At 35.0% G+C, this 14375-nt stretch overlaps 1 protein-coding gene across 2 annotated transcripts in view; it reads right to left on the bottom strand.

The window, feature by feature from the left end:
- Positions 1-14375, bottom strand: part of AP3B1 (adaptor related protein complex 3 subunit beta 1) — a 187579-nt gene that overhangs the window by 62188 nt on the left and 111016 nt on the right. For both annotated transcript variants that reach the window (XM_070743219.1, XM_070743220.1), the window contains exons 21-22: positions 9046-9115; positions 6978-7084 (exon numbers count right to left, since the gene is read on the bottom strand). In XM_070743219.1, coding sequence (XP_070599320.1) covers positions 6978-7084; positions 9046-9115 — 177 coding nt within the window. The remainder of the gene's footprint in view (positions 1-6977; positions 7085-9045; positions 9116-14375) is intronic.

Consider the following 14375-nt stretch of genomic DNA (forward strand, 5'->3'; position numbering starts at 1 on the left):
GAATCCTATGATACCTAACAAAATTAAATGTCATCAATTTTAAGAAATAGACCATTTAAAAAGATATAGATCTAGTGAAAATATTTTCAAAGTTGCTTCAAAATGAGTTTAAAATATCTTTAAATGAATTTAAAATTAAAATAATTATTGCTTTAACATAATATTTCCCTGTTCTTTAATCCCTGTTATGTAGAGACAAGGTACATAAGGTAAAACATACACAAAAACAGATCTCACAATAACCAGCTATTTTACTTCTCTTTATTACAATAGAACATTACTATCATAAAAAGGAACAGCAGCTGCAAGAATGTTCTAATCCTTATATTTACTAAAATCATATCAAGTATGTTTAAAAACCTAATCCATTAATAAGAGCAAATATTGTGTAGGGCTTATGTGTTAAGTTTGAATATTCTGTTTTAACCAACTTGCTATGCTTTAATGGCAATAATTGTTGTTTTAACTGCTGTTAGTGATTTTCAAAGTATCAGCTGTGATGGCTGAATCTAGAATACTACCTTGTTATGCACAGCTGATCAAGAAATATCACAATAAAATTATTGTTGTACCATCCTCATCTTTAAGTAGCACAATTAACAGCAGAGAAATGCAGTTCATTCATTACAGAACCTTTCAGGAAGTTGATTTTTTCTAATTCTGATTGTAATTGCATTGTTCTAATCTTGTATTATAAAGGCAGCTGCTTGCCTATCATTTGTACTTTCCTCGTTAATCCTGACTCAGTGAATTAACCTTTAATTACCGCTGTTAAAATTGAAATGAGCCTCTTGTCTGACTGGGGCTGCCCCCTTTCAGTGCATGAGTCTGATGAAAATTTTTAGGGTCAATGAATATGTCCCATGTCATGTCTGATAGATGCTAAAGATGTGAGGACGTAAATGTTACCTTAGAAAGATGTGATTGCAATTTTAAAGAGACTAATCCTATTGACAAAAATGTTGGATCTTCATTTTCCAAAGAAAATATCAACAAAGGTAAAACAAGAATTAAAAATGCATTTCTTACATTTTACATTAAAAATATTTGAAAGGAATCTTGTACTAAAATTTACTATATATGACTTATATATGAATATATGTGTAAATTATCTAGAAGATAGCACTATTATCCTAATTTTTATATATATTTATGTTTTCTGATATGTATAAACTTTAAATAGAAATTTATTAACAACAACCCTACTTTGACAAATATATTTCCATGTGTAGTACTTAAAATTTCTGATACTTCTGAATAAGGTGCAAATATAAGCAATCTTAATTCTATTAATAGCTCTCTATTAGTTAAATTGGGCCTTTTAAAATTTAAAAGGATACAAAAATTAGAAAGATATTGTATTGCAGAAAAATACAATAATTTACAACTTGAATTTATAATCTCTATAATTGAAGATAAATCATTGCACCTGACAAAGGGCTTTTATGATCCTAATAGTGGCAAGTAATTCTCCTTGCTATGATAGTCAAGTCATTTTCAATAGAAAGTCTATATATGGGGATCTGTATCCTTAATCTTCCTTATTGTAATAAATAGATTATGGAACACCATCCTGAACCTTCCATTAGCCTTCACTCCAAATAACAAAACATATCATGTTGCAAACCCCTTTATTTGCTACTTGCATCCTATATGAAACAAAAGTATGAAAAGCTGGATTTTATGTCATATAGTTGCAACATCCTTTGCAACTTGCACCAGGTGGTTGTTCTGACTTAATTTTTAAGATACATGTTACTTGATCAGTCATTTTGCTTTTAGAGCTTTTAACTCAGTTTACACTATGTTAAAATGTTTCACTGTATTAATTTTGCTGTGCCCTTATATGTCTGATTTTTATGAATAAAAATAAATAAACAAGCAGCACCAATCGTATCTGTCAGCTATAGATCTACCCAATCACAAATGAATTATAGGTTGATATAATTTAAATAATAAAAGAAGTATGCAGGAATCTCTGCTTTCACTGAAAGTTTTGCCTTGAGGTGATTTGTCTCCAAACAGTTTACAATATTGGAACCGAGATAGGACTAGGGAGAGATGACTGCATATAAAATAGAAACATAGAAGACTGACGGCAGAAAAAGACCTCATGGTCCATCTAGTCTGCCCTTATACTATTTCCTATTTCCTACTTGCTTTTCCTACTGCCCGACCACACTGCTCACCCATTTTGAGACTGTCAGAAATCACTACCCCTAAATCCTTCTCGTCTGAAGTTTTTGCTAACACAGAACTGCCAATGCAATACTCAGATTGAGGATTCCTTTTCCCCAAGTGCATTATTTTACATTTGGAAACTTTAAACTGCAGTTTCCATTGCTTTGACCATTTATCTGGTAATGCTAAATCATTTACCATATTACAGACCCCTCCAGGAATATCAACCCTAAATCTTGGCAAAGTGAGAGATTCAGCATCACGATATCCTTGAGGCTTTGGATAGCAGACCAAATTTAATGAAAGATACCATCTAGCTTTGCTCTTGATTCTACATATTCTGCTGATGACTTTCAATGGGCAACATTATCTAAAGTACTTAGAAGACTAATTTCTTGTCCTAATTCAAAAGAATGCAATTTCAGATTAGTCTTTAGGAGTACACATCGAAATTGATCAACTTTGTTGAAGAAGGGGTAGAATTGTGTCCTAATTTCAAAAGGGTGTTAACTTGAAATGCATGTTAATTCAAATTGGATAGGAAAGTTGGTCTACTTCACAAAGAAAGAATCCTCACAAGACTGTAATCACAACACCAAAGAACAGATTTACTGATTGTATTAGAATCTAGTTATGGAATCAACCATAGTCCTAGACATAATTCTAAGAAGTGCTAGAAGCAAATGTTTGATACAAGCAATGAATCAAATAGAAACAACAAGCTCTTAAATCATATTTTTAGTCATGATTCACCTGACTACTTGAATGAGTTTTATATAAGGCCATACTTGCAGAAAGACCAAAAATTTTCATGATGCAAAATGTACCAGAAAATTTCTGTCATATTAAGATCATACTGCCTTAACTGGGAAATTAGGAACTTTGGATTCAAATGACAGTGCTATATTAATATTAAAATCATTAACAAATCCATATTAGAACCTAACTATCTAAAGGAGTTCTTCAACAACTTATCGGGTAATTAAATCTGCAGAGGATCTTTGGGGACATCATTATTCAAAGAGTTACATTTCACTGGCATTGTTTTTGTTTCAAGTTGTGGAGTATTATCATTTTTTAATTAAACTTATTTCTAACCTGGCTTTGTCTGTTTTTAAAGCTGATGCATTCTACAAGGCCAAAATGTTAAATAAAAATTATGAAATGAAAACTAAGATATGCCTCTTTTAATTGGCTATTTAAAACCTTTTAGTTATGTCATGTTGTTTTTGGTGCTTTTATCAAATTTATCATATGTTCTAATTTATGAAAATATGATACTGAAATATTAATAAGCAAAGAAATAAAAGGAATCTTTAAAAATTAAAGTTTTGTTCATATAAAAAAGTGAAAAGAAAAATAGAAGATCAAATGTACCAACATCCAAAAAAACAGATGGTCAACTCCAGTATACATAAGTAAATACTGATATTGTAAATCTAGCCGCTCAGAATCGCATTGAACCACGAAATAGATGGCAGATAAATCTGGTAAGTAAGTCAGAAAAGGACCATTTTGTACAAGATGTCACCAGCCAATTCATGAAGATAAAGGATAATTAAGATTAGGTAAGAATTGTGACCAAACAAGAGAAAAATAGGAGTACCAATCAGCATGAAACAAATGCAAAAGGTTTTTTCAGCTGAAGACTGCTAATAAAATTAAGACCAAGTATAACATGTTTTTCTATGTGCACCCAAGATAAGAAGCACTTAAGAGAGCTGCTGGACAACAAGAAAATTAAAAAGTACTAAAAGAAATAAATAAAGCAAGCTAAGTATTTTTCTGCATTTCTAAAATCAGGTACATTGAAAAATATTGTTATAAGAAAAAACTAAATAGCTTTGATAAGGGTAAATAAAATAAAATAAAATAAAGTGAATATTCTAAGCCAAGAAGAAACCCTAGCTTACAATTCTAGATTATGAAGACAGAAATAATTCAGGGATCCTGCTTTGTATTTAACAAAAAGGGTGGATGCTTCTTTCAAAGTTTCAAAACTAAGCAGAATCAGCACCTTTGTTTGATGAAATAAGTCAGAATCAACAAAGGTATTCACCACCTTCATTTGATTTCAGCCATTGTGTGAGAGTTATATAGCTTGAAAGGATGACGTGCTTTTGCCAGGAATTTTTCAATCTTACATAAATAAGCGTAGTTGATACTTGACACTATTTGACATTCAGAACATTGTATCTTAGTTTCTTAACATGGTCAAATGGTTCCTATTTCCATTCAATTTTTCCTTCTCAACATGAAAATATTTCTAAGAAAAGTGTCATGTCTGAAAGAGTACTCTCTTTAAAGAACTGTGTAATTTAAAAATCAAACTTTTCCCATTTTAGGTATTTCCCTGTGCTAAGGCTAACACATATCTTAAGAATCCAAGAAGTTTTTCCTTGATGACTTCTCAGGTTCCTCTTTCCAATGGCAGTACCTCATTCCATCTGAAAGACACACCTGAAAAAATTCTTCAAGCCTCATAATATTTCTGCCTTTAAACGATGGTGAATTCTCAGTGCTGATGTAAGGGTTCTGCACTAAGTAATGTATTAGATCAATTTAATGATCTTTTCCTAACAAATATAACTCTATAACTGTTGGTTATGACCTATAAAGCCCTTCATGGCACCGGACCAGATTATCTCAGGGACCGCCTTCTGCTGCATGAATCCCAGCGACCAATTAGGTCCCGCAGAGTGGGTCTTCTCCAGGTCCCGTCAACTAAACAATGTCGCTTGGCGGGACCCAGGGGAAGAGCCTTCTCTGTGGCGGCCCCGGCCCTCTGGAATTAATTCCCCCCAGAGTTTAGAATTGCCCCCACCCTCCTTGCCTTTCGTAAGCTGCTTAAAACCCACCTCTGCCGCCAGGCATGGGGGAATTGAGATACTCTTTCCCCCTAGGCCTTTACAATTTTATGCATGGTATGTCTGTATGTATGATTGGTTTTTATAATAATGGGTTTTTAACTGTTTTTAGTATTGGATTATTATTACATGCTGTTTTATTATTGCTGTTAGATGCCCCGAGTCTCCGGAGAGGGACGGCATACAAATCCAATCAATCAATCAATCAATCAATAGTCACAATTTCTCTCTGGTGCTTTTGCCCAAAACACTTGAACCCAGCATCCTTTCTACAAAACAAGGCAAACGTTAGAAGAATATCCACTTTCTTATATGATTAGTGTGAATAAAAAGAAAAACGAGAAACATATACAGATATTGTAAATTAATAGGAACCATTGGTTTTACATGATGTAAGTAAAAGTGTACTCTTAGTATATATACTCTTGTAAGTAAGTACACTAAAAAGGTTCCACTTTAGATCTTTTATCCTCTATTTCATACTTTTTCTGTTTTATATTCACTAGATTCCATGAACTTTATAGTATTTATCACATCTAATGTAAGCAACAACAAATAGTGGCACGCAAATATTACGTACATAGGATTAACTAGTTTTATAGGAATAAAACTACTTTATTATAAATAATAAATTGCCATACAGATCACAGAATTTAAATAAGATCAATACAAAATCCACGGAGGCAATATTTCTATTAGGTCAACTGAAGTGGTACAAAACAACTGGCAGCTTGAATGTCAAAAACATGAAAGTTTATATTGAAGTATTTGTACCAGTCTACATGGAAAATTTAAAGTAGATCCAATAAAGTACTACCTTTATGGATTTTTATTTTGTTGATCAATATGGATGATGATGCTGTTCATGAAACATGGATAATAATAAATTTAGTTAGTCTATAGCAATAATAAATTTAGTTAGTCTATAGCAGGATTCTAAGACATGAAGGTGAATTTATAGATCTCTGGGAACCAATGCTAGAGCATCCAGTTCTTCCAACCAGATAGCCCAACCAATTTTCCTAATTTTCCTTTCTTGAATCTCAAAAGCTTGGAATTATATTTTACAAATTCTATTGATCTAAATAAAAGCATTGTCTCTATGGCCTTCTTTTTTCCCCTCATAATACTACATCTGTAGCATCCAGACAAATGATCTTTTTTAAAAAACCATGTAATAATTATGTTTTTCTTGCAGACTGGTTTAGTACTGGCAGTGTTATGAAACTATAAAGTTTTGTGTCTGAAAATTTTAAATTTTAGGTAAGATGAAAATTGCACATAACTGTGATATGTTGGTTTTATTGTTTTACAGTGAAGATTTCTCAATGTGTATATACGAACTATCAAACTTAATATACACATAGCAGAAGTAAATGCCACTAGATTTCTTAATAAAAAAACACAAGAGAAAGGCAATCAGTTCAATTGACCAATGCAGCAACTAAGGAATTTACTGCTGTGTGGCTGTCAAACGCCCAGAACAAAATTTTGAGTCATAATGTACTGAGAATAGTTTATGTTTTGACAATCACTATTGTTTTTCTAAAACTCACAATCTTCAGGTTTCTTATTAGCATGCAATATCCCTTTAACTATGTAGCATAATATAGTCAGACTATAATGTGAGCTCTTTATTCCATAGAAACTCCTTATAAAAGTTGATACAAATTATGGTAGAAAAAAAATTACATAATGTTGCAGAAAATGCTTTTGTTTAAAAAAAAATCTGTAATACTAATTTATAAAATTATCTTCTATGGATACATTATATAAACTGAAGCATTTTAAACTCACTCAAAATCTGTTGTTGTCCCTGCTTTCCACTTTCAAATATATTAAAGAGAAGACAAACAGTCCAAATAATAAATTGTTGAAGGTGCAAACACATTTACAAACATAAAAATAAATCTGTTCATAATTACTTACATCAATGACTGAAGAACTTGATAAACTTAAACCTTCTAGGTCTGCTGTTAAGATGGGAGAGAGAATTGATGGTTTGCAAAAGGTAGTAAGAGCTGGTGCAGGGCTGACTGAAGAAAAAAATGTGATTAAGAAAAATAATTAAAATAGAATACATGTATAAATAAATCATATGACTAAAACTATGGTTCTATGGCAACGTAAGAAAATAAGAGTTCTCCCATATCACTTCACCCATCTAACCCAGTATTCTATGTCACAAGGTCCTGAAAGCACAATCTCTGGATACTAGTTACTCCCTACAAAATTGTACTAAAGATTTGGAGTAAGTGATTTATAGTCATCAAGATTGATGGCTTCTCTCTTCCAATCATTTGTCTTCTTTTAAAATCATCTAAATGCCATCACCATATCTGATAACTTTTCAGCTCTGAAAATAAATTCTTTTTATTAGTCCTCATTTTACCACATTTAGGTTCAGTAACTATACACTCAAGTTCTCGATTCTGAGAAAAAATCTACTGTATATGACCACATTTTTATGCTGTATATGATTTTACAAATTTCTATTGTATCACTTTTTATCTACTCCTGCTTTAAGTTTAAGGGGCGAGTACAAGTGCACTAGAGTGCCTTCCGTCCCCTGTCCTATGGCTCTCCTATATCTCCTATATCTTTCTTCTATTCCTATATCTCTTCTTCTATTCTTTCATTGATATGTTCTATTCCTATACCTTCTATTCTATTATTTCTCAGATATATTTTACTATGAGTATCTCCTCTGTAACCTTCATCATGTATTTTACTATGTGTATATAGATATATACCCACTAAAACCCTCATTGTGTATTGGACAAAATAAATAAATAAATAAAATAATAAATAAAATAAATAAATAAATAAAGTTAAAATACCTCAAATTATGTATTTTTTTCATTGCAAAGAGGGCATTCTATACTCTAATCATTTTGATTGCTGTTTTCTGCCTCCTTTCCAGCTCTTCACTATGCTCTCCAAGGTATTGTTAACGGAACTGTGCCCAGTATTCCAAGTGAAGTTGTATCATATAATGACATTACATATGGACAGTTTTATTTGGTCTTACATTTCAGGAAGGTGAATTCTAATTGAATGTTAGGAAGAAACTTCCACAGCGAAACAAATTATCTAGAGAGGTGGCAGGCTCCCCTCAGCTGGATATGTTCAAATAGAGACTGAACAACCAACTGCCAGTGATGATTTAAGCTGAATCCTGACATTAAGTGTTAGATTCAATGGCCTCTCTTCCAAATGTATAATCTTCATTCTTTTTTTAATAGTGCAACTTTTATGTCTGAAAAACCACATACATTGTCTACTGTATACTGTAAATTTGTAATAAAATTTGTGCTGATAATGCTTTATAATATATGTATAGAGCTGAAAATAAAACATGGAAATGTAATATTTGGGGAGAGAGAGAGAAGGAGAGAGAGAAAGAGACAGAGATTGAGAGAGTCTGACCATTTTTAAAGGCTCAGATTTTTGTACTTTACAATACAATACAATGGGCACGATAAAAATAAATATGTGTATTTTGCAGAAGTGGGGTCAATATATACCAGTTTCTTCTTTCCCGTTACCCTCTCCAAGTTTCATATTGTGAAAGATGGAGCTGTCAATTTAAAGAGTCGTTTTAAAAAAAACCTCATTTCCAAAATTTAATGTTTTTGTTGTTTTTGTTTTATAATTGAGGCTACATTTTTCCCAGTCATCACAGGAATATTTTTGAATAAGAATATCATAAATATTATCTATATTGTCATTTATAATGCTACTGAATTATAAATATATATTTAGGCTTATATGGTCTATTATTATTACAGAAATAAAAATGAGATTTTCACATTAACTCTATTAGAAAGAATAATTAGAGATTTGAATATATGAAACAGGATTTTTGAAATTAGTTATTACATTGCATAACTTAAGGAAAGTACCCTTATTTCCAAAAATGAATTCAACTAATTTAATTGGAATGGCCAAATATATATAAATAACAAAATCAAAGGCAAATATCTCAAGTACTTACAGTCATCCAAATCTAAGAGCGAGATATCTTCTTTAGTGGTTTCCTTCTCTTGCAAATGTTCTGCTTCCTTCTGCAAAAAATGTATGAATGTTTGATGGTTTTTATCACTGCGTAAAAACATTTCTCATAGTTTTATAAAAAAAATAAAAACTCTATGCCCTCTATTTTAACAAGCTTCACAGAGTAAGAGTTCGTAAGTGCTGCAATTCCTTCAACACCATAACTGTAATATTATTTGCCTGAAGCTCTACACAATGCAATATTCTTATTGAGTAGTATTATACCATAACGTGAGCCAATTTTTACAGGCCTGGATTAATGTTCTACATTAATCACATTGTTGTACTATAAGCTTTTTGTAGTGTTCTAAAAATAATTTATGGTGGCTTTGGTTTAGTTTATAAGACACTACATTTTCAATTTCTGGTATCACGGGTTTTTTCTTCACTACAACCCTGAGGTTATTTATTTAGCATTCCGTTTGGCTTTCCTTCTCTAAAGTTAAACTCACATTTCTTAATCCAGCACATTCCAAATATGGTAACTAAAATTTGAAAAGTTCCAGAATGGCCAATCTTGTGCTTCGCCATTTGAATATGTGTATAAATTAGGCATTGTTCCTTACCTGAATACCTCTTTTCATCCAATGGAACCAGCTTTCAGAATGGGTTTGCCCTTGACCAATCAGCTTGAGTAACCAATCAGTCAATTTGCATGATTGCCAGGATCCGCCCAGTGTAGCCCAGATCTGACGCATCATGAAGATTAGACTCAAGTGTGGCGACTCAGTGCCAAATACATGGCTGAGTGGACTCCCTCGCCCAACTTGGAGAAAACAAAAAACCTTATAATACCTAATGTGCTAAAATAACTCACACACGAATATACTACTGATATAGTAAGGGACGGGAACTGAAGGCTGGTCCCATTGGATGAAAAGAGGCGTTCAGGTAAGGAACAACGCCTATTCTTCATCCTGGAATGGAACCAGCCTTCAGAATGGGACATACCAAAGCAGAGGTCCCGGGGGAGGGAGCGTCTTATCACACTGTTAAATGTTCACCACTTGTTGTAATACTCTCCTGTTGAAGGTGGTGTCAGCAGAAGCATAGGAATCATTTCTGTAGTGGCAAATGAACTGAGAAGGGTGAACTCATGTGGCCGCTCGACATTCTTCCTCTAAGGATGCCTATGTTGTCCAGGCTGCAGTGGTGGCCACACTTCTGGTGGAATGTGCTGTGAGGCCCTCAGGTACAAGCAGGGAAACCAGCTCAGAGGCTTTAGCAATGGTACTTCTGAACCAGCGACCTATGGTGGCTGACAAAGCTCAATCTCCTCAGGACCTAGGGTAGAAGCCAACGAAGAGAGCCTCCACCTTTCTGAGGTGTTTTTGCTGTGTAGATACATTTTGAGTGCTCTACGCATGTCCAGAGCATACCAATGTTTGGTTCCAATGGGTGTATCGGACATGTGCAGAAAGATGGAAGAATGAGTTCTTGAGATCGATGAAACACAGAGTTTGAAGGGGATCTTGGATACTGAGCAACAAACAAAGGAATCTGGTGGATTTCAGGATAATTCCAGTTCCACGCCTCTGCACACGGTGTTCTGTACCCAGTTGTCCTATGTGGAATGCTCCCAAACTGACTAGAACTTGGTCAGCCTGCCCCCTATGAAGTCTAGGATAGATCGCCTGCTACCACTTACACCTGCGGAAGGGTCATCCCGAAGGAGCCCCCCGTGATTGTCTTCAATAATTCTTCCCCCTGGATCCCATCTGAGGGTCTCTGATGGGAGAGGTATTGATAATACTGACCTTGGCCCCTGGAGAATGGGACTGAGCTGTAGTCGGATGCATGAAAGGACCAGAAATTGTATGGTGTGGGTCTGGGGAGTCCTTTCCTAGTCACCGCTGATAAAACCTTTCGTTTATCACTAGTCTCCACCAGGAAGGGTTCCAAGGTCTCGCCAAAGAGAAAGTGCCCCTTATGGGACCTGACACTAATCTCCACTTCTGCCAGGAGTCGGCTTCTCACTTCTTGAGCCACTGCAGGTGTCTGAGTCCTGACTACTCTCTGTTTTCTGCTGTTCTGCTGCTCCCCATAGATTCTCATTTGCTCTGGGAATGTTAGTGGCATTAGTGCCATGGGATCCCCCTCTATGGGCATGGGCTGTTGTCCTCTGCCCGTTTTTGGGATAAGAGTTGCCTCCGCCTCTGCCTGTGCTCTATTGCAGGGTTTCTGGAGGACCCTATTGCATCTCTGTTCTGCCTGGATGGCTGCCTGTTCTTGCGATGCCCCCATGTACGATCTCCCAGACCTAGAGGTCCAACGTTCTGAGCATATAGGTGAATGATTCGGGGAAGAGGCATCCAGCAGATCTCTATTGGTCTTCTTGCTCCTCTTTCCCCCCATCATGTCTTCATTGGTGCTACTGGATAGCATACTGTTGGAGGAGATGGGGTTTGGAAGTCCCACCGCGATAGTTAAAATAGCTGCCCCCAGTAAAGACTGTGTGGTCGGAGAAAAATGGCCACTGCCTGCCTCACCCTGTGGGTCTATGAACACTGTTTATACCACGTGGGAATTTTAGACTTGCGGACTCACAGGATGAACTCAGGGGGAGCGGGGATTATTTCCTACCCGATCAACATGCTGCTTTCCAATCTGCCCGGCTGCTAGGTCTCCATGAGTTCAAGTGGAGCCCTGAAAGGGCTGTTGTTTGAAGTAAAGCGATCCCGCCTGATAGAAAGCTCTCTCTTCCTAAAGTAATCTATTTTTAAAAAAATATTTAATTCCTAATTTAGGCCTAAAGGAAGCTTTCATCAGGAGGGAGTCCAGCCATGACCTTTCCTCTGAAGGAATGAGTCAGATCTGGGCTACACTGCGTGGATCCTGGCAAGCATGCAAATGGACTGACTTGTTCCTCAAACCCATTATGAAGGCTGGTTCCACTGCAGGATAGAGAACAAATGAGAGCTAAAGCCAGATAACAGTAGGAATAAAATTTGATTTTTGTTGGATTCTATAAGTCTCAGAATTGAGATTTCATTATCAAATATTCAACTGAACAAATAACCCAGACTGCATTGCTTCAAAAAAAAAAATTATGTGGAGGCATCCATAAAGGCAGGAAGAATCACATTAAAGGTTATGATTTTTTCTTTACTTAATAGCAAAAGACCTAAAATCCAGTAAAGAAAAGTCTTAAACATAAATTAGCCTACCAACATGCAAAAAGAGAGGAAAAAAACTGTTAGTTTTTAACAATAATATTTTAGAATAAAAAAACAAACCATTCTTTAAAACTCTGAAACATTATCCTCAAAAACTGTACTTGTTACAGCATACATAACCAATATCTTAGTCTCCTTTGAGAAGGAGAGCAATATCTATAACAAAGATAGAGCAGACACATTTAAAAAATGAATCAATTATCCCCTAGGTTACACTGTAATATATCACAAGAGTATTCTTCTCATGTGAAAATGAGATGCCTTGTCATAGCTTGCCATGAATTCTGGCACAGATTACTTAACGAAGTTGTAACCTATTTGAAGTGTTATAATACAATATACAGTATATCAGGAATATGATGCATGCTTCCTCCAGGGTTCACCCCGCTTATATTGAGATGGCACACAAAATCCATTGCTGTCTCTATGTAGGGTAAAACTGCTAAATATTGCAAAAGACATTCAAAACCACCATCAATATATTTACATATAGAATAGAATAGAATAGAATTTTTATTGGCCAAGTGTGATTGGACACACAAGGAATTTGTCTTGGTGCATATGCTCTCAACGTACATAAAATAAAATATACATTTGTCAAGAATCATGTGGTACAACACTTAATGATTGTCATAGGGGTCAAATAAGCAATGAAGAAGCAATATTAATAAAAATCTTAGGATATACGCAACAAGTTACAGTCATACAGTCAACATGGGAGGAAATGGGTGATAGGAATGATGAGAAAAATCATATTATGATTTGAAATATCAATTACAACTACAAAATTCAGTAAATATAATCACCTGTATTTTGCTGGTTACCATGAATGATTTGCATGCCCAAAACCATATATCTCAAGACCTTGTCTTGTTATCTGTACATTACAAATTTAAATGGGATGACTTGCAATTTTAGGAGAATGTGGAAATGATTCTCCCATAATTTCTTTTATCCTACCTGTTAGACATTCCTCAGGCACCGAAGACCTAGGGTTCCATTCCCCAGGTGCTTGGGGCAGGAGGCTAGGTGAATTATCCTGGCAATGCTACTTTTATAAACTGGATCTATTATTAAATTTTGAGTGTTGTGGTTTAATGTTGTTTTAACACATACGCCATTCTGAATGATTGTGTGAATGGATGGTAAAATAAATCAATCAAAAAGTTCTTTTCACTGCTAGTGCAGGAAGCTAGCTACCACAAATATTAAAATTAGTTAACCAGGATAACATTTGCTAAACCCTATGGGTAAGTTCACTTTGAGAAAAATAATCACTCGAGTTTAGCTAACTAAATTTCAGAAAAAGCAAAAAGACTTAATTACAGTTTAAATTATTATACAATTGCCTCAAATGTGGATATCATTGAACAGTTCTAGAATTAATCTTAGGTTTGTTTGTTTATGTTCCAATCTGAAACATGAACACTATAATTAATTATAATTCATAAAACTGAATACACAATAAAAAAATCTGCTAACATATGTTCTGGAAACCAGCTAACATAACATTTAATTGAAAGCACATGTAAATATCTTTTTTTTAATTAAGCAGTATGTAGAAAAGGAGAAAGAAATAGCCCAAGAAATTAAAAGCATGAAAAAATAGTAGCAAACAGATAATCCTCATTTAGATAAGACAACTGGGACCAGCAAATCAATTGTTAAGTGAAGCAGTTGCTAAGTGAAACATATGTTTCCTTATGATTCTACTTCAGGATCATACTCTAGTTCCATTTTCCCCAATGGGCAATGTTTCCAGAACCAGAAACTAGCCCCCCAAAATACTGCAATACAGTGTTCCCTCAATTTTCGCGGGGGATGCGTTCCGAGAGCACCCGCAAAAGTTGAATTTCCGCGAAGTAGAGATGCGGAAGTAAATACAGTGGTCCCCCGAGTTTTGCGATCTTGATCATTGCGAAACGCTATATCGCGATTTTTCAACCCGGAAGTAAAAACACCTTCTGCGCATGCGCGCCCTTTTTTCTATGGCCACGCATGCGTAGATGGCGCCGGGCAGATCAGCTGCTGGGCGGCTTCCCTGGGTCTTCTCCCTCTTGCTGGCGGGAGGGCGAGCGGCGGGCATCAGCGAGGA

The sequence above is a fragment of the Erythrolamprus reginae genome, chromosome 2 (assembly GCF_031021105.1).
Source record: "Erythrolamprus reginae isolate rEryReg1 chromosome 2, rEryReg1.hap1, whole genome shotgun sequence".
Lineage (NCBI taxonomy): Eukaryota > Metazoa > Chordata > Lepidosauria > Squamata > Dipsadidae > Erythrolamprus > Erythrolamprus reginae.